The sequence below is a fragment of the Pristiophorus japonicus genome, chromosome 7 (genome assembly GCF_044704955.1).
Source record: "Pristiophorus japonicus isolate sPriJap1 chromosome 7, sPriJap1.hap1, whole genome shotgun sequence".
NCBI lineage: Eukaryota > Metazoa > Chordata > Chondrichthyes > Pristiophoridae > Pristiophorus > Pristiophorus japonicus.
The window spans coordinates 8,303,092-8,330,867 of record NC_091983.1 but is presented as its reverse complement, the minus strand read 5'-3'; the positions used below and the strand labels follow the sequence as shown (position 1 = coordinate 8,330,867).

At 49.9% G+C, this 27,776-nt stretch overlaps 1 protein-coding gene across 2 annotated transcripts in view; it reads left to right on the top strand.

Moving 5' to 3' along the window:
- The first annotated feature begins 11,381 nt into the window (after positions 1-11,381).
- Positions 11,382-27,776, top strand: part of asrgl1 (asparaginase and isoaspartyl peptidase 1) — a 60,711-nt gene continuing 44,316 nt past the window's right edge. The window contains exons 1-4 of one of the 2 annotated variants that reach the window (XM_070884322.1): positions 11,382-11,490; positions 11,580-11,650; positions 19,999-20,217; positions 24,162-24,304. In XM_070884322.1, coding sequence (XP_070740423.1) covers positions 20,022-20,217; positions 24,162-24,304 — 339 coding nt within the window. In that variant the 5' untranslated portion in view covers positions 11,382-11,490; positions 11,580-11,650; positions 19,999-20,021. Of the gene's footprint in view, positions 11,491-11,579; positions 11,651-19,995; positions 20,218-24,161; positions 24,305-27,776 lie in introns of both variants that reach the window. The other variant, XM_070884321.1, reaches the window with a different exon arrangement.

Here is a 27,776-nt window from a genome sequence, read left to right as displayed (position 1 = left end):
ACACACCACTGATGGAGATTCAGCACTGCAGTCCTAAGCCCCTGGAAATTGCTGAAAGTTATCGTTTTGGAATACAAAATCAATCAATTGACGAGGGTATCAGTGAGTACATTGTAACTTTAAAAAAGTAATCCATTCACTGTCATTTCGGAAACTTTCAGGACCGAGCATTGTGTGACCGCTTTGTTTGTGGGATGAAAAATGAAACACTCAGAAGGAAGTTGTTGACAACCCCTAACTTGACTTTTGATATAGCTTGTCAGACAGCTATGTCAATGGATATGTCTGACCAATACTCCCGAGAATTTCATGCCATTTCCAGTCATCAGACAACCGAGGTTAAAAGTAAAAGGCAGTTGGGCCCCAAGGCCTCAGCAACTGGCCACGGTAACAGAGCATTGAAGTCATGCTATCAGTGCCTGGGACAACACATTGCTCAAAGCTGTCCATATGTGAAGGCGGAATGTTTCTTATGAAAGAAAACTGGGCATCTTACGAAGGCATGTCGACTGAAAAGTAAACCAACTTTCAATGTTATAAGTAGAAATCGCCAGAGAGTACATAGTATGGAAGAGAAGCAACAGGCTGAGGAGGTTCTGGAGATACACGTCATCAAGTGCACAAAGATATCTATCAACGATTTGCAAAGTATCGTCATCCAAGTAGACGTTGCAGGAACCAGAACACCCATGGAAATCGACATCGGTGCATCCGTGAGCGTAGTACTGGAATCACTATATCGCAACAAGCTGCAAAAGTTTCGATTGAAAAAATCGAAGAAAAGAGCTGCGAGGCTATAATCAGTTGAGCAAATCCTTGTTGTAGGACGTATCACCATACCGGTGAAATACAAGGATCAGTTTCAGAGCTTGCCTCTCATAGGAGTGTCAGGAGTCAAGCCTGCCTTACTCGGTAGAAATTGGTTGGGATCACTGAAGCTGGATTGGAGTGAGATTTTTCGTGTGGAAATGAAATTTGCATTAAAAGATGACAGCATCAAGCAGTATACGAAGGTGTTCCACAAAACAGGCAGCCCGATCCAAGATCTCAAGGCGAGTGCAGAAGGATGCTAGACCAGTTTACTGCAAGCCACGTCCCGTACTACATGCACTCAAGGAGAAAGTTGAGCTCGAACTCAAAAGTCTAGAAACTGAGAACATTATCTCTAAGGTAGATCTAAGTAATTGGGCTACAACCATTGTTGTTGTGCCTAAATCAGATGATAAGGTAAGGTCGTCTGGAGATTATAAAGTAACTGTAAACCAAGTTCCAGACGGTAATCTCCCCAATACATTGCCAAATGTAGAAGATTTGTTCACAAAGCTGACAGGTGGCCAGATCTTTTCAAAGTTAGATCTAACAAATGCCTACTTACAACTTGAGCTAGATGAGGAGTCCAAGTCATGCTTGACTATAAATACTCATCTCGGCCTATATCAGTTTAACAGGCTACCATTTGGAGTGTCTTCCGTCCCGCCATATTCCAAGGGGTGATGAACTATTATGGGAAGCTCCCACCAAATTTGGTTACAGTATTACATCCACTGAATGAGCTGTTGAAAAAACAGGTCCATTGAAAGTTGTCAGAAGAATGTGACACAGCATTCAAGGAGTGTAAAAGCCAGATGGTAGAGAGCACTATGTTAGTTCACTATGACGTATCTAAGGAGATCAAGACAGCATGTGAAGCCTCTCTTTATGAATTTATGGAGAGCAGTGATCTCTCATGTACTAGTTAGTGGGGAGGAGAGACCAATCGCTTTTACTTCACGTACACTTGGTGCCAGTGAGTGGAATTATGCACAGATCGAAAGGGAAGCTTTGCCATTGATTTTTGGGGTCAAGAAATTCCACAAATACTTGTATGGTCGGAAGTTTCCGATTGTTATTGACCATAAGCCCCTGACAGCAATCCTCCATCCAAAGTCCCTAGTTCCAACATTAGCTACAGCCCGAATGCAGAGATGGGCTTTGATTTTGTCAGCAGATACATATGACATTGAGTACAGATGCTCAACTGATCACAATAATGCTGATATGTCTAGATTGCCTTCCCTGTCACAAGTTACACCCAATAGGGAAGAAGTGTTTTATTTTTCATTCATTGATGAGCTGTCAGTCACAGCTGAAGAGATTGGTAAAGCAACCAAACGTGACCCAGTTATGTGAAAGGTGTATGATTACATATCAAATGGATGGCTTAACCAGGTATCCGAGGAAGATATTCACCCATACTTCATTCGTAGAAATTGATTTGTCAGTAGATAAAGATTGTATCATGTGGGGTGCAGGAGTGGTTATTCAAAATTAGTTGAGGTCCAAATTGTTAGGAAATCATCATGACCAGCACCTGGGAATATGCTTGACCAAGAGTTTTGCACGCAGTTACTTATAGTGACCAGGTTTAGATAAAGATATAGAGTACAACGTCAGTCAATGTACAACATGTCAATCAGTGAGCAAGAAACCACCATCAGTACTATTACAGCCATGGAAATGGTCTCCCAGGGTGTGGCAAAGGTCACATGTCGATTTTGCTAATCTAGAAGGACAATAATTATTCATTGTGATTGATAGTCATTCAAAGTGGGTAGAGGTGTTTCCGATGTGGAAAATAACAAGTAAAACAATAGACAATTTGTGAAAATTGTTTTCTTCATATGGCCTCCCAGAAGAAATTGTGTCTGATAATGGGCTGCAATTTTGTTCAGAAAAATTTGCACAGTTCATGAGCAGAAACAGTGTGAAACATACCAAGTTTCCACCATACCACCCTACTTCAAATGGTGCAGCAGAGCACACAGTACAAATTCTAAAATGTGCCCTCATCAAATAAATGTTGGATTCAAATCCAAAGAAACGGCAGTTGTAATTGGACCAACAAACTGGCAAATTTTATAATTATGTATCGTAATATTCCTTATACAGCTACTGGTTGAACACGAGCAGAGTTGTTTATCAAACGACAGCCATAAACCAGGTTCTTGTTGTTAAAGCCAATCTTGTTGTTAAAGCCAAACTTGGCATAGTCAGTGGAAGAGAAACAATTAAGACAGATAGAATCATGATAGAGGTAGAGTAAGAGAGAGAAGTGTGAAATTGAATCAGAAGGTTAGAGTGAAGAACCGTCACCATAGTTACCAGGAAGAGGAGTGAAGATATGTGGCCCTCGCACGCATTTGGTCAAGATGTTTGATCATGGACAGGTTAGATTTGTTCACATTGATCATATTTTACCTACAAATGTAGATGGAAGGTGTTGGAAGTTGGAATGATTCAATTATTTCTGAAAGTCTTGTTATAAGTAGAGTACCAGTAGCAAATCCTACATCACAAGCTGGAAGAGATATTTCATAACTCTCAAGAAAAATATATTCCAGTGAGGTGTAAAAGAAAGGATAGTCATCTGTGACTAACTAAAGAAATAAAGGATGCTATCCAATTAAAAACAAGGGCATACAAAGTGGCGAAAACGAGTGGGAGGACAGAAGATTGGGAAGCTTTTAAAAGCCAGCAAAGAATGACCAAAAAAAATGATTAAGAAAGGGAAGATAGACTCTGAAATTAAACTAGCACAAAATATAAAAAGAGATAGCAAGAGTTTCTCTAGGTATATATAAAAAGGAAAAGTGGCTAAAGTAAATCTTAAGAGGACGAGACCGGGGAATTAGTAATGGGGAACATGGAGATGGCAGAAACTCTGAACAAATATTTTGTATCCGTCTTTACGGTAGAGGACACTAACAATATACCAACAGTGGATAGTCAAAGGGCTATAAGGGGGAAGGAACTTAACACAATCACAATCACTAAGGAGGTGGTACACAGTAAAATAACTGTTAAGTCCTGATTCTAATGTACTGACTTACACGAGACACATGCTGAAGTCAAGGTCACTCAGGACCTGCACCTTTAATTCCAGCTCTCCAGTGCTGCACTTGCCTGAGACCTCCCTTTATATACCACAGTTGGACAGGTATGGAGTGTCTCCTGCAAGTGCACCCCTGGTGGTAAGGCATGCTTATTGCTACAGGTCATATCCAGTTACAGTCATGGTAAGATACAGTTATATACAGTAATGTGAGATACATGACATCACCCTCCCCCAAGGTTTTATTGCCTTTATAGATTCAGTCTCTCAGGTGGTCTGCGCTCTCGCTTGGAGCGTCTTAGTTGTGGTTCAGTTGTTTGCCTTGGTGCCTGTTTTTTGTTTGGTGTGATTGCTGGTATCTCGCCTGGGCTGTCTGTTTTGTTCGGTGTGATTGCTGGTATCTCGCCTGGGCTGTCTGTTGAGACTGCCCTTTCCTCAGGTTGTTCCATCTGTCTGTCCACCAGGTGCGGTGTGAGTTCCACATTGTAGTCTGCCTCTGGTTCTTCAGTGTTATCAGTGAATCTACTTTTTACTTGGTCTACATGCCTCCGGCAGGTTTGGCCATTGTCCATTTGTACAACCAGTAGCCTGTTTCCCTCTTTGTCTGTTACTGTCCCTGCAAGCCAGTTGGGACCCCGGCCATAGTTTAGCACAAATACTTTGTCCTCTATCTTATTCCACCTCCCCCTTGAATTTCGGTCATGATATTCAGTTAGCTTTTGAAGCTTAGCCTCAACAATTTCATGCATGTCTGGGAGGATTAACGAGAGCCTGGTCTTTAAGGTTCGTTTCATCAATAGTTGCGCGGGGGGAACCCCAGTCAACAATGCGGACGAGATCTGTATGTCAGCAGCAATTGTGACAGGCGGCTCTGCAGCGTGGGACCTTGGATTCTAAGTGTGCCTTGTTTAATGATCTGCACTGCTCGCTCCGACTGGCCATTGGAGGCTGGCTTGAAAGGTGCCGTCTTAACGTAATTTATACCGTGGTCAACTATAAAATTGTGAAATTCTGCGCTGGTGAAGCATGGACTATTATCACTGACCAATATGTCAGGAATGCGGTGCGTTGCAAACATGGTTCTAAGGCTCTCCACAGTGATGGAGGTGGTGCTCGAGTTTAAAATGGTGCAGTTGATCCATGAAGGTATGAGGAACCTTTTGACCATGAATGGGCCCGCGTAGTCTACATGCACCCGCGACCACGGTTTGGTGCGCCATGGCCAGGGGCTTAGGGGGGCCTCCCTGGGGGCATTACTGAGCTGGGCACAAATGGTGCACCAACGGACGCAGAGCTCCAAGTCCGCGTCAATACCAGGCCACCAGACATGAGATCTGGCTATGGCCTTCATAAGGACGATCCCTGGGTGCCCGCGATGGAGCTCCTGGACAAACGCCTCCCTGCCTCGTAAGGGCATAACGACTCGGCTGCCCCACATCAGGCAGTCTGCCTTTAGTGGGAGTTCATGCATGCGCCTATGGAAGGGTTTAACCTCCTCGGGGCAGGCATCACGGGTCTCTGCCCAGTCACTGGTGAAAATGCATCTTTTAACTTGAAATAACGTGGGGTCGCTGGTCGTCCAGGCTCTGATTTGGCGAGCCGTCATGGGCGAACCTGTGGATTCAAAGGCATTGATTGCCATGACCATCTCACAGTCCTGTTCGTCGGACCCTTCTGTGGTCGCCAGGGGCAGCCTGCTAAGCACGTCGGCACAGTTGTCTGTGCCTGGTCTGTGCCTTATCGTGTAGTCGTAAGCCGCCAGCATGAGTGCGCACCGCTGAATGCGCGCCGAGGCATTACCGTTGATTGCCTTGCACTCGGATAGTAGGGACATGAGGGGTTTGTGGTCAGTTTCTAATGCAAACTTGGCTCCGAAAAGGTATTGGTGCATCTTTTTGACACCGTACACGCACGCGAGTGCCTCCTTCTCAACCATACCGTACCCGCGCTCCGCCCACGAAAGTGACCTGGAGGAATAAGCAACGGGCTGCAATTTACCCGCATCGTTGATGTGCTGTAAAACGCACCCGACCCTGTACGCTGACGCATCACACGTAAGAAGTAACTTTTTACCTGGATCAAAAAAGGCTAAAACACTCTTGGAACATAGAAGGTTGCGTGCCTTATTGAAGGCGCGTTCTTGGGCGTCCCCCCAAAACCAATCGCACCCCTTTCTGAGTAGCACGTGGAGAGGCTCCAGCAGCGTGCTCAAGTTCTGCATAAAGTTCCCAAAGTAATTGAGTAGCCCGAGAAAGGCGCGCAGTTCCGAGACATTCCGGGGACTGGGTGCCAGGCGAATCGCTTCGGTTTTGGATTCGGTTGGGCGGATTGCATCAGCGGCAATCCTTCTGCCCAAAAATTCAACCTCAGGTGCAAGAAACAGACACTTGGATTTCTTAACTCTTAGGCCTACCCGATCCAATCGACTTAGTACTTCCTCAAGATTGCGGAGATGAGAGTCGGTGTCCCTGCCTGTGATGAGTATGTCATCTTGAAACACAACCGTCCCCGGGATGGACTTGAGCAGACTCTCCATGTTGCGCTGGAATATAGCAGCTGCCGACCTGATGCCGAATGGGCATTGATTGTACTCAAAAAGGCCTCGATGTGTGTTGATGGTGGTGAGTAGCTTAGACTCTTCGGTCAGTTCTTGCGTCATATACGCAGATGTGAGGTCAAGTTTCGAGAAAAGTTTTTCTCCAGCCAACGTGACAAATAGGTCCTCCGCTCTGGGCAGCGGGTATTGGTCCTGTAGGGAGACTCTGTTTATGGCAAACTTGTAACTCCCACAGATTCGCATGGATCCATCAGGCTTCATGAAGGGGACAATGGGGCTTGCCCAGTCAATGAATTCCACGGGAGAAATTATGCCTTCCCGCAGAAGCCGGTGCAGTTCGTTTTCAATCTTTTCCCTCATCACATAAGGCACAGCTCTAGCCTTGTGATGGACCGGTCTGGCATTCTGTGTGATGTAGATTCTAACTTTAGCCTCTTTGAAGGTGCCCACACCGGGCTGAAAGAGCGGTTCAAAACGGCTTTGAACTGTTGAGCAGGAGGTCCGTTCCTCTGACGACATGGCGTGAACATCATCCCATTTCCAATTAAGTTCTGCTAGCCAGCTTCTCCCCAACAGGGCTGGGAGATCCCCGGGGACAATCCACAGGGAAAGTCGGTGCACCATCCCTTTGTGTGTGACTGAGAGCATGGCGCTGCCAAGGACTGGGACGATTTCTTTAATATAGGTCCTTAGTTTGGTGTCGATCTTTGTGAGTTTTGGTCTGTTGCTTTTGTGTAGCCACAGCTGTTCAAATTGTTGAACGCTCATGAGGGATTGACTGGCCCCCGTGTCCAGTTCCATGTTGAAGGGTATTCCGTTGAGTAGAACCCTCATCATAATTGGAGGCGTCTTAGTGTAAGAACAGTGGACATTGATCGTGTTAACCCGCTGTACCTCGGCGTACCGTGCACTGTTCCAATCGTCTTCTGGTCTGCTTTCCGACCCTTCCGATTCGTATACCAGCCGAGCTGCTGTTTTTCTGCACATGCGAGCCAGATGCCCTGTGTAGTTGCAGTTTCTGCAAATGGCATGCTGAAATCGACATACCCTGGTTGAGTGCCTTCCCCCACATCTCCAGCACAGACCATTTCCATTGTTTCCGAAGGATGAGCTGCGTCTGGCTGATCTCCCTTGAGCTTATCTCAATCTGTTGTTGATTGCTCACATTGTGTGTTGATGAGGTGTGATCGGCCGTTCATGTGGTCCTTGATTTTAATGGCTTCTGGCGCCACTGTCTGCTGTTGAAGGCCTGCTCTCCTGCCTTTGTCTGTGTGTGGGGGTAGTGGTTTGTTTCACAATGTGAATCCCTTGTTCCGATGCCTCGTTGGTTGTCGTACCCGAAGTATAGATCAGCCTCGTTTCTTCTTCGCCTGCCAAGAACGTCTGTGCGATCAGTGCTGCTGCCTCTAGAGTCAAGTTCTTAGACTCTATAAGCTTTTGGAATATGCCTGCGTGGCCTATTCCTTCAATAAAAAAGTCTCTCAGTACTTCTCTCCTTAGTTCATCGGGGAACTCACATGAACTAGCCAGCCTCCGAAGTTCCGCCACGAAGTCGGGTATGCTTTGGCCCACACAGCGTCTGTAGTTGTAGAACCTGTGTCTGGCCATGTGTAGGCTGCTCGCTGGCTTCAGGTGGTCTCTCACCAGTGAGCTCAACTCCTCAAACGACTTGCTTGCTGGTTTCTCGGGTGCCAGCGGGTCTTTCATTAAAGCGTATGTTTTTGAGCCACAGCTGGTCAAGAGATGGGCTCTTCTCTTGTCTGCCTTATCGTCGCCCAGCCAGTCTTTGGTCACAAAGCCTTGCTGGAGCCTTTCTATAAAGTCATCCCAATTGTCTCCAGCATTGTATTTCTCATCTGAGCTGTTGGTAGCCATTCTGTTGATTCTGTGATCCCGTAACTCGTCGCCACTGTTAAGTCCTGATTCTAATGTACTGACTTACACGAGACACATGCTGAAGTCAAGGTCACTCAGGACCTGCACCTTTAATTCCAGCTCTCCAGTGCCGCATTTGCCAGAGACCTCCCTTTATATACCTCAGTGGGACAGGTATGGAGTGTCTCCTGCAAGTGCACCCCTGGTGGTAAGGTATGCTTATTGTTACAGGTGATATCCAGTTACAGTCATGTATAGCATGGTAATGTGAGATACATGACAATAACGGAACTAAAGGCGGATAAATTCCCTGGATCTGATGGCTTGCATCCTAGAGTCTTAAGAGAAGTAGTAGCAGGGATAGTGAATGAATTGGTTGTAATTTACCAAAATTCCCAGGATTCTGGGAGGTCCCAGCAGATTAGAAAATTCCAAATGTAACGCCCCTATTTAAAAAAGAAGGCAGACAAAAAGCAGGAAACTATCGACCAGTTAGCCTAACATCTGTGGTTGGGAAAATGTTGGAATACATTATTAAAGAAGCAATAGCAGGACATTTGGAAAAGCATAATTCAGTTAGGCAGTCAGCATGGATTTATGAAAGGATTTATCATGTTTGACAAATTTTCTGGAATTCTTTGAGGACGTAACGAATAGGGTGGATAAGGGGGATGTGGTATATTTGGATTTTCAGAAGACATTTGACAAGGTGCCACATAAAAGGTTACTGCACAAGATAAAAGTTCACGGGGTTGGGGGTAATATATTAGCATGGATAGAGGATTGGCTAACTAACAGAAAACAGAGAGTCGGGATAAATGGTTCATTCTCTGGTTGGTAACCAGTAATTAGTGGGGTGTCGCAGGGATCAGTGCTGGGACCCCAACTATTTACAATCTATATTAACGACTTGGAAGAAGGGACTGAGTGTAAAGTAGCCAAGTTTGCTGATGATACAAAGATGGGAGGAAACCAATGTGTGAGGAGGACACAAAAAATCTACTAAAGGACATAGACAGGCTAAGTGAGTGGGCAAAAATTTGGCAGGTGGAGTATTATGTCGGAAAGTGTGAGGTCATGCACTTTGGCAGAAAAAAAAATCAAAGAGCAAGTTATTTAAATGGAGAAAGATTGCAAAGTGCCGTAGTACAGCGGAACCTGTGGGTCCTGGTGCATGAAACACAAAAGGATAGTATGCAGGTACAGGAAGTGATCAGGAAGGCCAATGGTATCTTGGTCTTTATTGCAAAGGGGATGGAGTATAAAAGCAGGGAAGTCTTACTACAGCTATATAAGGTATTGGTGAGGCCACACCTGGAATACTGTGTGCAGTTTTGGTTTCCATATTTACGAATGGATATACTTGCTTTGGAGGCAGTTCAGAGAAGGTTCACAAGGTTGATTCCAGAGATGAGGGAGTTGACTTATGAGGAAAGGTTGAGTAGGTTGGGCCTCTACTCATTGGAATTCAGAAGAATGAGAGGTGATCTTATTGAAACGTGTAAGATTATGAGGGGGCTTGACAGGGTGGATGCAGAGAGGATGTTTCCACTGATGGGGGAGACTAGAACTAGAGAGCGTGATCTTAGAATAAGGGGCCGCTGAGGAAACATTTCTTCTCTCAGAGGGTTGTAAATCTGTGGAATTCGCTGCCTCAGAGAGTTGTGGAAGCTGGGACATTTAATAAATTTAAAAAAGAAATAGACAGTTTCTTAAATGATAATGGGTTATGGGGAGCGGGTGGGGAAGTGGAGCTAAGTCCATGATCAGATCAGCCATGATCTTATTGAATGGCGGAGCAGGCTCGAGGGGCCGTATGGCCTACTCCTGTTCATATTTCTTATGTTCTTATTCACCCTCTAATCCCCCCCCCCATCCCCCTCTCTCTCCCCTCCCCAATCCCCCTCTCTCTCCCCCCCAATCCTCCTTTCTCCCCCTCTCTCCCCCCACCCTCTCCCCCACAATCCCCCTCCTCCATCTCTCCCCCCCAATCCCCCTCCCCCTCTATCCTCCTTTCTCCCCCTCAATCCCCCCCCTCCCCCTCCCCCCCAATTCCCCTCCCTCTCCCCCCAAACCCCCTCCCTCTCCCCCCCAATCCCCCTCCCTCCCCCCACATCCCCCTCCCTCTCCCCAATCCCCCTCCCTCTCCCCCCCCAATCCCCTTCCCTCTCCCCCCCAATCCCCTTCCCTCTCCCCCCCAATCCCCCAATTCCCCCTCCCCATCTCTCTCCCCACAATCCCCCTCCCTCTCCCCCCCAATCCCCCATCTCTCTCCCCCAATCCCCCTCCCTCCCCCAACTCTTCCCCCCTCCCCATCTCTCCCCCCCAATCCCCCTCCCCATCTCTCCCCCCCCAATTCTCTCCCCCCCAATCCCCCTCGCCCCTCTCTCTCCCCCCACCCCCCTCTCTCTCCCCCAATTCCCCTCTCTCCTTCCTTCCCTCCCACTCCCCCTCCCCCCCCAATCCCCCTCTCTCTCTCCCCCCCAATCCCCCTCTCTCTCTCCCCCCAATCCTCCTTTCTCCCCCCCGTCAATCCCTCTCCCCTCTCCCCCCAATCCCCCTCCCCCTCTCTCTCCCCCCACAATCCCCCTTCCTCTCCCCCCAATCCCCCTCCCCATCTCTCTCCTCCCAACTCTTCCCCCCTCCCCCATCTCTCCCCCCAATCCCCCTCCCCCTAACTCTTCCACCCTCCCCCATCTCTCCCGCCAATCCCCCATCTCTCTCCCCCCTCCCCATCTCTCCCCCCAATCCCCCCCATCTCTCTCCCCCCCCCCAATCCCCCTCCCCCCCAAATCCCCCTCCTCCCCAAATCCCCCTCCTCCCTCTCTCTCCCCTCCCCCCACTCCTTCCCCCCCCTCTCTCTCCCCCCAAACCCCTCCCCCTCTCTCCCCCCCCCAATCACCCTCCCCCCCAGGAGGGAGTGTCCGGTGCAGCGGCGAGCAGGCTGTGCAGTGAATGGAGAGACGAGACCTTGCAGCCTCCCGCTGAGCTGTGTCGGGCTCGGCACTCACTCCTCTGCAGCTCTCTGCCGCCTCAGCCTCGCATGCGCGGAAGGATCTTGAGACACTTGAACCTCTGACCCCTAACCCCCTGCACGTCAGGCTGGAGGATATTAATGGAGTTCGGGAGTTTCACAGGGTGTTGCACCTGCAATTGAGCCATTTGCAGCAAGAATTGAAACTCCGAGGTAAAGGATCAAATTGAGTTTAGTGTTTATGCTCATAAACTGAGCTCCATTAATGTCCTCCTGCCTCTGTTTGTTATTTCACCTTGCAGCAACTATCAGCAGTTTTAATGTGCAGCCAGTGTGATTGGGAACACTCGAAGACACTGATCCAGGGATTGTGGTGAGTAAATGCACTGGATGGGTTTTGTAAGTCTCTAATATTCCAGCCGTGAGGACGGGAGTAAGTGTTAGGCGTCAATGCCTGGTATTTATACGATAATAAAATGTATTATTTAAAATGTATTGCTACAAATTGTCATGTTTGTAACTACAATGTAACACCACTGTATTACTGTATACACTCAACTTAGATGCACACCTTGACCACAGGGGGTGAACTTGTGGGAGACACTCCTTACCTGATCACACAGGTATATAAAGGGAGGTCCCACGCAGTGTCATCACTTCTGGAGTCCTGTAATAAAGAGTTAAGGTCACAGAGTGGCCTTGTCCCTGGAATGTGCCTCGTGTGGTTTCATGCTGTAGAGTAAGGACTTTACATTGGCGATGAGAAACGGGAATTCACGACCCACGAGAATGGCACAGAGGAACGGTACTGTGTTGGGGAAGACTGGGACGATTTTGTCGAGAGGCTTCAGCAAAGCTTCATAACTAAAGACTGGCTGGGGGATGCAGCGGCCGACAAGTGACGTGCTCATCTCCTGACCAGCTGCAGGCCAAAGACTTATGCGCTCATGAAGGATTACTGGCACTCGAAAAGCCGTCGGACAAAACCTTTGAAGAGTTCAGCAAATTAATCGGGGAGCACCTCAAGCCGACGAGCAGCATACACATGGCTCGACACAGATTCTACACCCACCGACGTCGTGAAGGACAGAGCATACCGGACTTTGTAGCGGACCTCCGGCATTTGGCCAACCTCTGTAAGTTCACAGACGCCTGCAGGGGGGAGATGCTAAGGGACTTCTTCATCGAGGGTGTCGGTCATGCGGGAATTTTTCGCAAGCTAATTGAGACCAAGGACTTGACCTTGAAAGCGGCAGCGTTGTTGGCTCAATCTTTCATGGCGGCAGAGGAGGAGACGAAAATGATTTATGCGCGTAATTCTGCCTCTAACGCGGCGATGGATCAGGGAGTCAAACATCATAAATGCTACTCAGAGCCCCGCAGGCAGGCAGGGGCAGTCTGACATTTACCAGGCAGCAATAGATCCCAGAGCAGGACCTCAACAGAGACAATGGCAGGCTGAACGGACTTTCACGCCATCACAGTGGACAATGCGGGGATGGGGCCATTGACACCCACTAATAGGGTACTTAAGAGCAGTCAAAGGGACAGTCAGCGCGGAATTCCTGGCCATAGTCCCTTTGTCCCCTTGTCCCCAACAATGGAAACTTCAACTCATGCTGGAGGTGTTGGGGAAAACACTCAGCCAGATCTTGCAGATTCCAACATTTTGTCTGCAGAAACTGCAATTTTAGTGGCCATTTAGCTCGAATGTGTAGAAAACCTGCAACCATACTGATATATGAGACAGATGGACCAGAAGAGGGTTCTGTGAGGCAGGATGACTTTTGGGGCAAATCGATGGATGCCAAGGTTCAGCGGGTCCATGCGGCGAATATTCACAGTTCATACACCAAAACGCCACCAATGATGATGAGGATTTTGTTGAACGGCATCCCAGTACGCATGGAGCTGGACGCTGGGGCCAGCCAGTCACTCGTGGGCGTTCAGCAATTCGAGAAGCTATGGCCACTCAAAGCCAGTAGACCCAAATTAGCACGTGTTGAGACACAATTACGGACTTACACCAAGGAAATCATTTCGGTGCTCGGCAGTGCAATGATGGCTGTTACACACAATGGGTTAGTGAACCGGAACCGGCTGCCACTCTGGATTGTCCCAGGCAATGGTCCCGCTCTGTTGGGGAGGAGCTGGTTAGCCGAGATGAACTGGAAATGGGGGGATGTTCACGCAATGTCCTCGGTGGAGCGAAGTTCGTGCTCACAAGTCCTACAAAAATTCGAGTCACTATTTCAACCGGGCATCGGGACTTTCAAAGGCACTAAAGTAAGGATACACATCACCCCGGACGCCGGGCCAGAGTGGTGCCGTATGTGATGCGGGAAAAAATCGAGAGCGAATTGGACCAGCTGTTGCAAGAGGGCATCATCTCGCCTGTTGAATTAAGCGACTCGGCGAGCCCCATCGTTCCCGTTCTGAAAGCGGATAGCTCTGTCAGGATCTGTGGCGACTACAAGGCCACCATCAATCGGGTGTCCCTACAAGACCAATACCCACTCCCAAGAGCAGAGGACCTCTTCGTCACGTTGGCAGACGGCAAGCTGTTCACCAAGTTGGACCTCACTTCAGCCTATATGACCCAGGAACTGGCCGACGAATCCAAACTACTGACCACCATCACCACGCACAAGGGAATGTTTGCGTATAACAGGTGCCTGTTTGGCATTCGATCAGCGGCTGCGATTTTTCAACGCAACATGGAAAGCCTGCTTAAATTCATTCCTGGAACGATCGTATTCCAGGACGACATCCTCATCACGGGTCAAGATACCAAGGAACACCTCCACAACCTGGAGGAGGTGCTACACCGACTGGACCGGGTAGGCCTGCGACTCAAGAAGTCTAAATGAGTGTTTTTAGCTCTGAGGTTGAGTTTCTGGGCAGGAGGGTTGCTGCAGATGGAATTCAGCCCACCGAATCCAAAACAGAGGCGATTCGACGAGCACCCAGGCCCTACAACACATCGGAGTTGCGTTTATTCCTGGGACTGTTGAACTATTTCGGGAACTTTCTGCCGAACTTGAGCATGTTGTTGGAGTCGCTATACGTGCTCCTGCGTAAGGGTTGCGATTGGTTTTGGGGGGACTGTCAGGAACGGGCTTTTGATCGGGCGCGAAACTTACTTTGTTCAAACAAATTGTTGACCCTGTACGACCCCTGTAAATGTTTAGTTCTGACTTGTGATGCATTGTCCTATGGGGTTGGGTGCGTGTTGCAGCAGGGTAATGCTGAGGGTCAGCTACAACCTGTGGCTTATGACTCCAGGTCGCGCTCTCAAGCAGAACGGGGATATGGCATGGTCGAGAAGGAAGCACTTGCATGTGTCTATGGTGTAAAAAAAATGCATCAGTACCTCTTCGGTAGGAAGTTTGAATTAGAGATGGCCCACAAGCCACTCTCATCCCTGTTGTCAGACAGCAAGACTGTCAATGCCAACGCATCAGCTCGCATACAGCGGTGGGCCCTCACGCTAACTGCTTATGACTACTCCATCCGGCACCGGCCCGGCACTGAAAACTGCGCTGACGCACTCAGCAGGCTCCCACTGGCCACCACTGAGGGGGCAGCGGAGCAAAGCGCTGAGATGGTCATGGCTGTCGATGCCTTTGACAGTGCAGGCTCCCCAATCACAGCTCGCCAGATCAAAATCTGGACAAACAGAGATCCCCTCCTATCCTTGATTAAGAAATGTGTCCTGACTGGGGATTGGGCGCCCGCACACGGAGCATGCCCTGAGGAGTTCAGACCGTTTTACAGGCGGATGGATGAGCTCTCCATCCAAGCCGACTGCCTACTATGGGGCAGCCGGGTAGTTATGCCCCAGAAGGGCAGGGAGGCATTCATCAGGGAACTCCACAGCGAGCACCCAGGTATTGTGATGATGAAGGCCATTGCCCGGTTACAGGTTTGGTGGCCTGGAATTGATTCAGACCTGGAACACTGTGTTCGCAGGTGCAAGACGTGTGTCCAGCTGGGCAATGCCCCAGGTAGGCCCCGCTCAGCCCGTGGCCCTGGCCCACCAGGCCATGGTCACGCATTCACGTTGACTACGCAGGCCCGTTCATGGGGAAGATGTTCCTCATTGTAGTAGATGCGTACTCGAAATGGATCGAGTGCATCATCCTGAAATCATGCATGTCATCCACCACCGTGGAAAGCCTACATGCGATCTTTGCAACCCATGGCTTGCCAGACATCCTGGTTAATGACAATGGCCCGTGTTTCACGAGCTATGAATTCCGGGAGTTTATGTCGGGCAATGGCATCAACCACATCAGGACTGTGCCGTTCAAGCTGGCCTCCAATGGCCAGGCGGAACGTGCGGTCCAAATTATTAAGCAAGGTATGCTCAGGATTCAAGGACCCTCCCTACAATGCCACCTATCGCGCCTCCTGTTGGCCTATAGATCCCGCCAGCATTCGCTCACGGGGGTCCCGTCCACAGAGATACTCACGAAACGGACACTCAAAACTCGGTTGTCCCTCACCCACCCAGTCCTGACCGACATAGTTGAGGGCAGCGCAAGTCACAAAACGAGTACCGTGACCGTAATTCAAGGGGGTGATGTATAGAAATAAATTATCCTGTATTCGTCCTCAATCACGCCATGGGGCCCAAATGGCTTGAGGGTACTGTAATTGGCAAAGAGGGGATAGGATCATCGTGGTAAAACTCAGCAATGGCCAGATATGCCGTAAGCATCTGGACCAAGTAAAAAAAAAGGTTCAGCATGGACACGGAGGAACCTGAAGAAGACCATGAGATGGAGCTCACACTACCGCCAGCGAAAATGCAACAAGAGCAATTGGAAGAATGCACAGTCCCTGAGGTCAGGCCGGAATCACCACAGGTGACAGACACTCATATCAGCGTCCAACAACCAGAGCCCCAACTGCAGCGCTCCATGAGGGAGTATAGACCACCTGAAAGACTGAACCTATGATCCCAGTAAGTCTTTGGGAGGGGGAAGGTGATGTCATAGAAACATAGAAACATAGAAAATAGGTGCAGGAGCAGGCCATTCAGCCCTTCTAGCCTGCACCGCCATTCAATGAGTTCATGGCTGAACATGAAACTTCAGTACCCTCTTCCTGCTTTCTTGCCATACCCCTTGATCCCCAGAGTAGTAAGGACTTCATCTAACTCCCTTTTGAATATATTTAGTGAATGTATGTAACTACAATGTAACACCACTGTATTACTGTATACACTCAACTTAGATGCACACCTTGACCACAGGGGGTGAACTTGTGGGAGACACTCCTTACCTGATCACACAGGTATATAAAGGGAGGTCCCACGCAGGGTCATCACTTCTGGAGTCCTGTAATAAAGAGTTAAGGTCACAGAGTGGCCATGTCCCTGGAATGTGCCTCGTGTGGTTTCATGCTGTAGAGTAAGGACTTTACACAAATAGCCTTGAAATTGATGTTCATTTGGTTACTGAGCTCCATTAATGTCCTCCTGCCTCTGTTTGTTATTTCAACTTATAGTAATTGTGAGTAGTTTTAATTTACAGCCAGTGTGATTGCCATTAATAATAATAACTTTTATTTATATAGCGCCTTTAACGTAATAAAACGTCCCAGAGCGCTTCACAGCAGTGTTGCAAGACAAAACAGATAAATTTGACACAGAGCCACAAAAGAAAAAATTAAGGCAGATTGGTTAAAGAGGTAGGTTTTAAGGAGAGTCTTAAAGGAGGAAAGAGAGGTAGAGAGCTTAGGGCCCAAACAGCTGAAGGCAAAGCCATCGATGGTTGAGCAATTATAATGAGGGATGTTGAAGAGGGCAGAATTTGAGGAGTGCAGACCTCTTGTGGGGTTATGAGGCTGAAAAAGATTACAGAGATAGAGAGGGGCGAGGCCATGGATGGATTTGTAAACAAGAATGAACTCTGCCCCGATTAGGAGTTCCGCCTTGCACTTCGAGACACTGACCCGTGGCTGGAATATTGGGTCGTAAATTGTGGCCTCTCCGGGTGTGTACGATGTGCGCACGCACGTGAAGAGGCCCCACAAGTTCCAGGTTTAGTTGCGCAGTGTGCCTGCGCCGAAATCTGGCACTTGCGATCTATACAAACGGAACTCACCGTTATTATCGATGAGAATATTACATTGCGACTGGTGGTCGAGGCCCATGTGACCCAGGATGCGCTTACGTTGCTGTGATGTGTGAGCCCTTACGCTGGATTGTGCACCTCGGGCTCAGAGTGGAAGTGTTCGTTCCTCCGGAACCACTAGGTAGTTTTTTTTTAAAATTTGGTCGTTGTCATCTACCCATGGGAAGCCTCCAACCGCAATTGTTGGCCCATTGGAGACTTACAGGGACACCGAGGCAGTCAGGGCCCCACTGGAAGGAGCACTTCGAAGATCTCCTCAATCGAGACTCTGCCTTTGACTCGAGTGTTCTCGACTCCATCCCGCAGCATGCGACCTGCCACCAAATCAGTGAAACCACAACACTGCACGAGGTAGAAAAAGCCATAAGACAGCTTAAGAACAACAAGGCTACCGGAGCGGATGGAATCCCCGCTGAGGCACTGAAGTATGGCGGAGAGGCACTGTTGGCACGAATACATGACCTCATCTCTCTCATCTGGAGGGAAGAAAGCATGCCAGGATATCTCAGAGATGCAGTGATCATGATCATCTTTAAAAAAGGGGACAAGTCCAACTGCAGCAACTACATAGGAATTTCCCTGTTATCAGCTACTGGGAAAGTCGTTGCTAGAGTCCTCCTCAACCATCTTCTCCCTGTGGCCGAGGAGCCCCTTCCGGAGTCACAATGTGGATTTCGTCCACTACGGGGCATAATGGACATGATTTTTACAGCATGACAGCTGCAGGAAAAATGCAGGGACAAGTGCCAGCCCTTATACGTGGCCTTCTTCGACCTTACAAAGGCCTTTGACACTGTCAACAGCAAGGGTCTATGGAATGTCCTCCTCCGTTTCACGTGCCCCCAAAAGTTCGTCACCATCCTCCGCCTGCTCCACGACGACATGCAGGCCGTGATCCTTACCAACGGATCCATTACAGACCCAATCCACGTCCGGACTGGGGTCAAGCAGGGCTGCGTCATCGCCCCAACCCTCTTCTCAATCTTCCTCGCTGCCACACAGTCAACCAAGCTCCCCACTGGAGTGGAACTAAACTGCAGGACCAGTAGGAACCTGTTCAACCTTCGTCATCTCCAGATTAGGTCCAAGACCACCCCAACCTCTGTCGTCGAACCACAGTACACGGACGATGCCTGTGTCTGTGCACATACAGAGGCTGAACTCCAAATCGTAGTCAACGTATTTACTGAGGCGTACGAAAGCATGGGCCTTACGCTGGACATCCATTAGACAAAGGTCCTCCACCAACCTGTCTCCACCGCACAGCACTGTCCCCCAGTCATCAAGATCCACAGCACGGCCCTGGACAACGTGGATCATTTCCCATACTTCGAGAGCCTCTTATCAACAAGAGCACATATTGACGACGAGATTCAACACCGCCTCCAGTGCGCCAGTGCAGCCTTCGGCCGCTTGAGGAAAAGTGTTTGAAGACCAGGCCCTCAAAACTGCCACCAAGCTCATGGTCTACAGGGCTGTAGTAATACCCGCCCTCCTGTATGGCTCAGAGACATGGACCATGTACAGTAGACACCTCAAGTCGCTGGAGAAATACCACCAACAATGTTTCCGCAAGATCCTGCAAATCCCCTGGGAGGACAGACGCAGCAACGTTAGTGTCCTCGACCAGGCCAACGTCCCCAGCATTTGAAGCACTAACCACACATGATCAGCTCCGCTGGGTGGGCCACATTGTTTGCATGCCAGACACGAGACTCCCAAAGCATGCGCTCTACTTGGAACTCCTTCACGGTAAACGAGCCAAAGGTGGGCAGCGGAAACACTACAAAGACATCCTCAAAGCCTCCCTGATAAAGTGCGACATCCCCATTGACACCTGGGAGTCCCTGGCCAAAGACCGCCCTAAGTGGAGGAAGTGTATCCGGGAGGGTGCTGAGCTCCTCGAGTCTCATCGCCGAGAGCATGCAGAAACCAAGCGCAGGCAGCGGAAAGAGCGTGCGGCAAACCAGTCCCACCCATCTTTCCCAAAATGACTATCTGTCCCACCTGTGACAGGGACTGTAATTGTCTTATTGGACTGTTCAGCCACCTAAGGACACATTTTTAGAGTGGAAGTAAGTCTTCTTCGATTCTGAGGGACTGCCTATGACGATGACAAGTGCAAGGTTGAACTCCTAATTGGGGCAGAGCTCCCAATGACAATCTGTGAGGACAGGAATAAGTGTTGGGGAGTCGAAGCCCGGAGTGGGAGAAGTGAGAGGTAGTTCACCGAGCAGTTGTGGTTACAATCTCAGGCTGAACATTGTACTGCCAGTTGACAACATCAGACTTCCTTGGAATTAATTTGCCAAGTTAATAATTACTGAAAACAAATTTAGAAATGTGTGCCTTGCAGATTTGTGAGAGAGACCAAGGCTAAACTCCGCATTGCTGCTCCTGACACCTGAGTCTCTCTGACGGACCATATGCAGTCAGGAAAACCCCAGGTTTAGTTGTTGGTGAACTGTCTGAAAGCAAGTTCCCTTTATATTATGCATTATTATTCGATTGAGCTGTGGATATAAAATATTTCATTACTGTTTGCAAATGTTAGATGGTGCATTCAATCTTTCAGAAGTGCTGGCCAGAGTACATTGAGAGATGTGCACCAGGAATCCTGTGATCATCGTGCATGGAGGTTGTGGAAACTACACGGAGGATCGTAAGGAAGTGTGTCTGTTGGAAGTGAGGAAAGCCGCGCTCCAGGGTTATCGCCTGCTTCAGCAGGGAGGCAGTGCCCTCGACGCAGTGGAGGAGGCTGCCGTGATATTGGAGAACCACCCTTTATTTAATGCTGGTAAATCCATTCAATTATAGTGGACGGAATTTTCCAGGGTGGTAGCGGGCGCGAGCGGTGGCGGGTCGGGTGGGAAAGCCGTTCCGCTGTTAACTCGTTCCTACGCGCCTTTTCCCCAGGCATGTCCTGGAGCCAACCTGACCAGCAGCGGCGGGAGACCCAATTGAAATCATTGAGGTATTTTGCAGGCACTTAAGAGCCTGTTTCTCCACGACCCCCACCTCCCACCCCACCACTTTTAAAATTTTCCTGTATGGCCACGGGATTCACACAGCACGGGAACCATGTTTGTCAACCTAAGGCATGAGTTCTGTGGTCATTGTTTCAGCTGATTACGTGTCACCATGGAAACAAACCAAAATGTTGATTACATCAGCGAACAGATTTAAGGAGATTCTGTTCTACTTGAAAGGCTACTGGTAAATGTTAATTTTTCACTGGCCATTCTTGGCTGTTGCCTTCCAACTGAACAGTAATTGCAGTGAATTGATCTGCACTATAAAAAATTACATATACCATTTAAATAAATGGTTGTGTTGTTTCTGGTCAGGTTTTTCTCACAGCATACTGCGATTGTCTAGTTACACATTAAATCAAGTCATCAACCGTAACAATTTCATTCTCATCACTCATTCCACTGCTTCAATTTGCTCTCTGTCCCTGAATATGACTAACGTAATTCGACTTTAGGGTGAATTTCTGCACTTGTCCATTGTTAACTTCCCAGTGGAAGAACTGCAGAAATCCCAGAAACACATTGTAAGCATCACTAACACTGTCAGGGATTCCACAGCTTTTCCTCTGAACTTGCATAAGATTGTAAATCCACCCCTTTACAGTTACATTTCAAATCTGCTTAATTTAATGTCTTACCTATGCACACATCTTTTTTTCTACCAAAAGTCTACAGCCTAGAAATTCGGGAGCGGCCCGTTTGGGGGTGCGAGGCGCAGAAGTCTCATCTTTCGCGACAAATTGGAGTCACCACCCTCGAAAGGAAGTGGAGCACCAAATCAAGTTCCACTTCCTTTCTGGGGCGGTAGTGGGGCGCGCAGTTTGGAGCGGGGCGCACAGCTCAGCACTGGGCCGCGTAGCGCTGCCGTGTAGGAGGGGCTCTCCCCTGAATTAAAGGGAAGGGCCCAAGCTGCATACTCTGCAGAATAAAAAGGGGTCCTCCCTGGACCACCGGAGGCCACCTGAGCAGAATGCCGGGCTGACCCATCGCGGCACGGACCCTGCGTCCAAAGCGGCACCGCCGAGGAAAACCGAACGGGAGGGTTTTTTGACGAGCCACCGGCCACCTCCCTGTTTAACTTTCGCCCCGCGAGTGGCCGATCGCTCGGTACACGTCCCCTGAAACTGTCGCTGTCATCGCCCGGAGCAGCTTCAGGGGGCTGCGCCGGGCGATGGCGTAACGATCTCCGGGGTGCAGCAGATCGGGGCGCAAGACCGTAGCGCCGCCGCTATAGTCGTTTACGGCGCCGCGCACGATCTCAAAGTCGTTTGCGCCCCGCGAGCCGCCCCAAGGGGCACTAACAGGAGGCACAAATTACCCCAATTTCTCCACCTATAGATTTGTGACTAAAGCACCAATAACTTAATGTATTTGTTTAAGTTATGTTCTTGATCATATTTGTAGATGGAGTCATATTACTTAAATAAATATTTAAATATTAATGTTGTCACTCGTATATAGGCCAGCAGGCAGGTGGTCGGAGGGAGGGGAGGGCGAGATGGGGTCAGCCCCAGCAGGTAGGTGGTCGGAGGGAGGGGAGGGCGAGATGGGGTCAGCCCCAGCAGGTAGGTGGTCGGAGGGAGGGGAGGGCGAGATGGGGTCAGCCCCAGCAGGTAGGTGGTCGGAGGGAGGGGAGGGCGAGATGGGGTCAGCCCCAGCAGGTAGGTGGTCGGAGGGAGGGGAGGGCGAGATGGGGTCAGCCCCAGCAGGCAGGTGGTCGGAGGGAGGGGAGGGCGAGATGGGGTCAGCCCCAGCAGGTAGGTGGTCGGAGGGAGGGGAGGGCGAGATGGGGTCAGCCCCAGCAGGTAGGTGGTCGGAGGGAGGGGAGGGCGAGATGGGGTCAGCCCCAGCAGGCAGGTGGTCGGAGGGAGGGGAGGGCGAGATGGGGTCAGCCCCAGCAGGCAGGTGGTCGGAGGGAGGGGAGGGCGAGATGGGGTCAGCCCCAGCAGGTAGATGGTCGGAGGGAGGGGAGGGTGAGATGGGGTCAGCCCCAGCAGGTAGGTGATCGGAGGGAGGGGAGGGGAGTGCGTGATGGGGTCAGCCCCAGCAGGTAGGTGGTCGGAGGGAGGGGAGGGCGAGATGGGGTCAGCCCCAGCAGGCAGGTGGTCGGAGGGAGGGGAGGGCGAGATGGGGTCAGCCCCAGCAGGCAGGTGGTCGGAGGGAGGGGAGGGCGAGATGGGGTCAGCCCCAGCAGGTAGGTGGTCGGAGGGAGGGGAGGGCGAGATGGGGTCAGCCCCAGCAGGTAGGTGGTCGGAGGGAGGGGAGGGGAGTGCATGATGGGGTCAGCCCAGCAGGTAGGTGGTTGGAGGGAGGGGAGGGGAGTGCGTGATGGGGTCAGCCCAACAGGTAGGTGGTTGGAGGGAGGGGAGGGCGAGATGGGGTCTCCATCCCCAAATGGGGTCACCATTTGGCTTGGTGGCTGACCCTTTAAATGCAGTCACAGTATGTGGGAGATCAGATTTTGCTCTTGCACTTGGGTGTAAGGGATTGTGGGCACTGTGTATAGATTCTGCAGGAGAATTGTAACAAAGCCCGTGCGATTTTCTGCAGCTGGAATGTTCCCGGCTGAATAACCAGCCGACACTGTCCAGACTCATATGTGAAGAATGAATTTGAGTGAAGGGCTGGAGGAGCTGAATGGAAAAGAGTGGGGGAGGGGAAGTTGAATAGCTAACTATCAGCATTTTAGTGCACACATAGAACTCAGCTGACTATTTGTGGGTGTGAAAGGTAGAGAGTCGTTGAAAATTAACCAGCATAAAAAGAAAGACTTAAATTTATATAGCGCCTTTCATGACCACCAGATGTCTCAGTGCTTTACAGCCAATTAATGATTTTTGGAGTGTTGCAATGTAGGAAACACGGCAGCCAACTTGCGCACAGCAAGCTCCCACAAACAGCAATGTGATAAAGACCAGATAATCTGTTTTTTTAGTGATGTTGATTGAGGGATAAATATTGGCCAGGACACCGGGGATAACTCCCCTGCTCTTCTTCGAAATAGTGCCATGGGCTCTTTTACATCCACCTGAGAGAGCAAACGGGGCCTCGGTTTAACGTCTCATCCGAAAGACGCCACCTCCGACAATGCAGCACTCCTTCAGCACTGCACCAGAGTGTCAGCCCAGATTAATGTACTCAAGTCCCGGGAATGGGATCTAAACCCACAACCTTCTGACCCAGAGGCGAGAGTGCTACGCTACAGAATGACTATATTTTAGGTGTAAATTCTACCTGTTCCCTGACCAGCAAGCTTGCTTGGATTAGCTATGTAGAAATGTAAGTCTTTTTATGCTGGTTAATTTTCAACGACTCTTCAGCTTTCACGCCCACAAATAATCAGCTGAGTTCTTTCTATGTGTGCACTAAAATGGTGATAGTTAGCTATTCAACTTCCCCTCCCGCACTCTTCTCCATTCAGCTGCTCCAGCACGTCACTCACATTTATTCCTCACATGAGTCTGGACTGTGTCGGCTGGTTATTCAAACGGGGAGAACATCCCTGCTTTGTTAGAATTCTTCTACCAATTCTCCTACCAAACCAGAGCCACAGCTGTGACTAAGCTGTGACACAAGTTGAGTATTAATGGTGAAAAAATCTGGATCTGGGAGACCTGGCCTTTGATGGAAAAGCCAGCTAGTGCAGGAATCTCAAATGGCACAATGTGACTGTGACTGAAGCTGAGAATTTTTTTCCTGTGTGATTTAGGCTGTGGATCTGTGCTCAATGAATGTGGTGAACCTGAGCTTGATGCCATCATCATGGATGGAAAAAGCCTTGGGACAGGAGCTGTGGCTGCTGTCAGGAACATAGCTAATCCAACCAAGCTTGCGCGTCTGGTCATGGAACAGGTAGAATTTACTCCTAAAATATCGTCATTCTCGAGCTCTTTCCATCCCAGAACCCCAGGCAGTGTTCAGAGGCTGTGTTACCTGTAATGTATTTGCTTCATGGGTTCTTTGCTTAAGAATTCATAGCAACACATTGCTATTAAGAACTAGTTAGTTTATTGTTAAACCTTTTGTTAATCACACGACACATTACCAGTTCATCCACTAGGCTCACAACTGCATTCCTCATTGTGGATGACTGAGACCCAATTGACTGGGGTTTTATTGAGTCTTGTGAACATCACGTGACTGGCTAAGCCACTCACAGTGCAACAGCTCTCCAACTATTTTGGTTATCTAATAAAGGGACACTAGAACACCCACATTAACAATAAAACTTTAAGTAAATCTTAAACGATCAAATTATAATGTGGTTGTCGGGAGTGATGATGCACTCCAGTCCCTCCGATGCTCACTTGTCGCGGAAGGCCGCGAGTGTACCGTGTGCTCCATCTCCAGGGACACCCTGGCTCGAACGTAGCCGCAGAAGCGAGGCAGGCAGTCGGGTTGAACCACCCCCTCGACCGTCTGGACCTGTTAATGGCCATACCCAGGAGCAGTCCCACGAGAAGGCCTTCCGACCTGCCCGCTCCCTTCCGCACAGGATGCCCAAAGATCAGGAGCGTGGGACTGAAGTGCAGCCAGAAAACGAGGAGCAGCCCCTTTAATTAGTGGAAGAGGAGCTACAACCTCACACAGTATAAAAACACTGACTCCTCCAGACCGCAGAAATTACAGGCGGCCTGGGAGCCCGTGAACTGACTTAAAAACTTACTGCCCGGGGCTGCTCCGTGCACCACCCTCCAGGCCAAGTCCCCAATACATAAAAGGGAGGACTCCCCCATAGAGAGCCCTCCATTGGGGACTCCCGCCTCCTCCGGATGGCAAGTTGGTGCGTCTTGGCTTGTCCTGACAGCAGACGAGGATGGCAAAGTGGAGAGTGTGCAAGAGCAGACCGTACAGGAATCCTCTCCGCGCAGAACTGAAAGGCACGGAAGGGATTTCCCGGAAGCGGCTCAAGTTGCGAGGCGCCGGCTCCTGAAGGAGGTTTTGGGGCTTGGTGCTGATGAGGAATTCCGTCCAGACGGGGGTCAGTTCGGGCGGGATCGCTCCATGTGTATAAGTGGTTTTGCCCTTGGTGGTTTCGAATCAGCCCCCCCCCCCCTTGTAATAATTCTAGACACCAGAATTATAGTGGTGAAAAGAAATACATGGTTATAGCCAGATCTTTCTGTCTCAACTGTCGCAATGCTTTTCTTCAAGTTAAAGCACACACCTGCACCCAGTAAAATACACCTCGGTGGCGTAAAACAAACAAACACAGTACAACGCACAACCCTGGCCCGTCTGAACAGCCCCCCAACGCAAAATACTCACAACTAAAAAACCCCTGCTTGGTTCAATAGGGCACCACCGAATCTGTCCAACAGAACATGCGTACGCCTATGATCCGTGCAGAAAACCTCCCCACTAAACCCCTGAGGCTTGGTTGGGACACACGACACCCCTTCACACTATGTGGTGCTCTTAAAGATGTGTGGGCTGGGATAATGCTCACTAATTACCCCTCTGGCTTACTCGCTGCTTCTCCCAATAAGCGAGACACTCTTTGCTCGTAGATGATGTTTCTTCTCTCCGGCCCAGATGGAGTGCATGGTCTTTGAGTGCGTTGAATGAAGCAAGCAAGTGTAGAAGAGGAGAGAGAGAGAGAGAGAGATGGCTGCCAAAACTGCCTCTTATACCTGCAAAAATGCTTCTTCTCATGCCAAAAGTTAGTCCTTCGCCTGAGACAGTACAACTGAAAGAGCAAATGAAACACCTCTTCGGACAGTGTCTTTGTCAACTGTCCTGTTCCTGGGAATAAGGCTCAACAGGTCTGGATGGTCGAAAAGCTTCCTTTGTGTGTTTGAGCACCGACCAATCTTCTTGATCTCTCACTGATGGGTTCCCATTACATGACAAAGGGCCCCCCATCAAACATCTTCCTGCCATTTCAGCTATTCCTGCCCACCTGAGGTGTATTCCTGCCCACCTGAGGTGTATTCCTGCGGAACATGTTGAGACCTGTCCCACGACATGCTGTCTGCCTTTCTGCAGTCACAGCCAAGTTAAAAGCAATGTCTAAAAGTTTAAGTCCAAAAGTTTATGCTTTTGCTGTCGATAGTTTTGCCAAATCCTTAGTGCTTGAGCCTCCTCGCTGCACCTAACGGAGTCAGGGCCCAGTACCGTTTTTAGCGACTCGATGGCATTGACCGCGTGCCGGACGTCGGCCCAGGATAGGCGTCGTGCCAGCTCCTCTGGTGCCATCCAGCCTGCTCCTCCGCCATCGAGCAGGTCCTTGACTCTGGTCACCTTGACAAACCCAGCCCTCTCCTCCGCCTGCCACCTAAAACCGCGCTCGTGGAGGTAAGGGTGCAACAGCTCGACAAATATTTCAGTAAAACATAAAATCAACCACCCTCTTTTGGCAAGGGCACTACAACCCACAAATTTCAAATTAAACTTTACCAGAAACTAAATCAAATTAAAATTTGGTTGCCGGGGGTGATAATGCACTCCAGTCCCGCCGGTGCCCACCTCTCGCGGAAGGCTGCGAGCGTACCAGTGGCCACTGCCTGCGCCATCTCCAGGGACACTCTGGCGCGAATGTAACCGCGGAAGAGAGGCAGGCAGTGGGGCTGAATGACCCCCTCGACTGCCCGCTGCCTGGACCGGTTAATGTCCACCTTGGCCAGGCCGAGGAGCAGCCCTACAAGGTGGCCTTACGACCTGCCCGCTCTCCTCTGCGCAGGGTGTCCAAAGATCAGGAGCGTGGGACTGAAGTGCAAACAAAATTTGAGGAGCAGCCCCTTCAAATATTGGAATAGGGGCTGCAACCTCAAACCTTCCAATATACATGGAACACAGACTCCTCTAGACCGCAGAAATTGCAGGTGGCCTGGGAGCCCGTTAACCGACTTAAAAACTGATTGCACGGGACTGCTCCGTGCACAATCCTTCAGGCAAAGTCCCCAATAAATAGAGGGAGGACTCCCGCGTAGAGAGCACTCGATTGGGGACCTCCGCCTCCTCCGGACGGCAAGATGCTGCCCCATGGTGTGTCCAGACGGCAGACGAGGATGGCAAAATGAAGAGTGTGCAAGAACTGAAAGGCATGGAGGGGATTTCCCAGAGGAGGCTCAAGTTGTGAGGCGCCGGCTCCCGAGGGAGGTTTCGGGGCTTGGCGCCGATGAGGATTCCGGCGGTCCCGGGGGTCAGTTCGGATGGGATCTCCCCACGTGCTTGAGCCTCCGCGACACACCTAACGGAGTCAGGGCCCAGTGCTGTTTTTAGCGACTCGATGGCATTGGCCGTGTGCTGGACTTCGGCCCAGTGTAGGTGCCGTGCGAGCATGTCTGGCGCCATCCAGCCTGCTCCTCCGCCATCGAGCAGG